The sequence below is a fragment of the Poecilia reticulata genome, linkage group LG6, assembly GCF_000633615.1.
Source record: "Poecilia reticulata strain Guanapo linkage group LG6, Guppy_female_1.0+MT, whole genome shotgun sequence".
Lineage (NCBI taxonomy): Eukaryota > Metazoa > Chordata > Actinopteri > Cyprinodontiformes > Poeciliidae > Poecilia > Poecilia reticulata.
In genome coordinates, this window is record NC_024336.1 from 1,668,639 (window position 1) to 1,670,371 (window position 1,733).

A 1,733-nucleotide genomic window follows, 5' to 3' on the forward strand; every position below is an offset into this window, starting at 1 on the left:
TATGTAGCCTGTGCAACGTGTCTCTAAGCAGGAATCTTCAAGCCTCCAAACTCTCCTTTAGACTTTAATTCTAACTACACAATGAATATTCTTTGAGCTGCTCATTGTGTTGTTGCTCTGAACGTGTTGTCCTAGTGTYGTCCTGTTGGAGGGCAAACCTCCAAAGTCTCAAGTCGTTTCCAGCCTCCATTGGTTCCATTCATCTTTTTGAGTTTTTTTTTTGTTTGTTTTCTGTGTTTTTTTTTTTGGTTGGTTTTTTTTTTTTTTTTTTGCAGTTTTTACAGTGGCTTTCTTTTGATCCTTCCATAAAACTCAATTTTTTTGGGTGGCAATCAAATTCTACTTGCTAATCTGGTGATTTACGAGTTCAATTCGTTTGATGTATTTAGAGGTATCGGAGTAAAAGATTTTTACGCCTCAGGATGTTTTGAAAGTCTCATGCAGTTTTGTTTTATTTTCCATTTCACGACTACGGATGAATTTGTGTTGCTTACGCACAAACAAAAATTCCAATAACATTCATGAAGGTTTGTGGTTCTGACATGACAAAATATTAGAGGTTTAACAGCGAGATGTTTTTGCCTGGACGGCGTCTAACGTTCGCCCTGCTGTCCTTTCCCAGAAATGCGCTGAACATCCCCACAGAAGTGTAAAGYTCTGCAAGTTCGAGTGCACCAGCATATTTGGTGAGTTTTTATTTTTATTTAAACGTGGTGTCCTACATGAAAGCTGGGAAAAGAAAGGAAATTGACCTTCTGTACTTCTCTAACACCTTTCTCCACATTCTCCTCCCCAGGGCTGTGCTCTTCTCTCTCTCTCTCTTTTTCATCTGTTGGTGTTCAAAGGTGAAAGACAAACACGAACCTGCACACCACAGTGAGACTGCAGAGCTTGAGAGGCCTGTTTTGACTGCGCTCCAGATTCACGGTGGCAAACATTGACTGCGACATTTGTCAGGTTTAATCAAACCTGACGCTGTTTTTTTTGTTTGTTTGTTTTTTGCTTTTTTATAAGACAACATTATCCCCGTACTTTTTGAAAAGGACTAAAGATTTTAGCCGATAACCCATACCCATCCAAGCCGTAGACTCTCCCGGCTCCAAGCTAATCCATCGTGACCTGCTGCAATCTCTGCATCTTCCACCCTCTGGGAAAAACTTTGCATATTTATCAACTTCTTTTTTTTTCCCTCCAGGCTGCCATGTTTGCTTTTTTTTTCCTACTTCTCTTTTTTTTTTTTGGCCTGCTTCTCAGTCGTCAAAAAACAAAGACAGTGTGACTGAGGCCGGCAATATCTTGTTTGAACTGGGGCATGAATTTCTACCTCTGGTAACGCTTCATGTTAACCACATCCTCAACAGCTCCCCCACTATTATTTTCTTTTTTTTATCCTCCAATGTCTGAGGTTCTCCAAAGAATAGCAGTGCTGAGTGTGGTTGGCCCCAAAGTTTAGTCACAGTAGTCTGGCTTGTGTATGTTCCCAAGAAGAAGAAAAATGGGGGGAGTGGAGGGTATGATGTATTTATTTATTGGTGGTTGGCACTCAGTGGCTACTCTTCCAGAGCTGAAAGATTTTGTTTAAGGGCACCTTTTACTCATGGGTCACATTTAAAAAGTAAATAAATAAATAAATAAACAAATAAATCYCTGTACCAACATATTGTAAAGCTGAACACATTATCCTCTTGAGCAAATTATGCTGTCTATTCCAATGTAGTTGGCTGTCTATATAT

General features: G+C 39.7%; 1 protein-coding gene across 1 annotated transcript in view; it reads left to right on the forward strand.

The window, feature by feature from the left end:
- Positions 1-858, forward strand: part of kitlga (kit ligand a) — a gene marked incomplete in the record, with an annotated part of 43,917 nt that extends 43,059 nt beyond the window's left edge. Inside the window, 2 exon segments of the mRNA NM_001297464.1 lie at positions 623-686; positions 797-858. Coding sequence (NP_001284393.1) covers positions 623-653 — 31 coding nt within the window.
- Between the last annotated feature and the right edge of the window lie 875 nt (positions 859-1,733).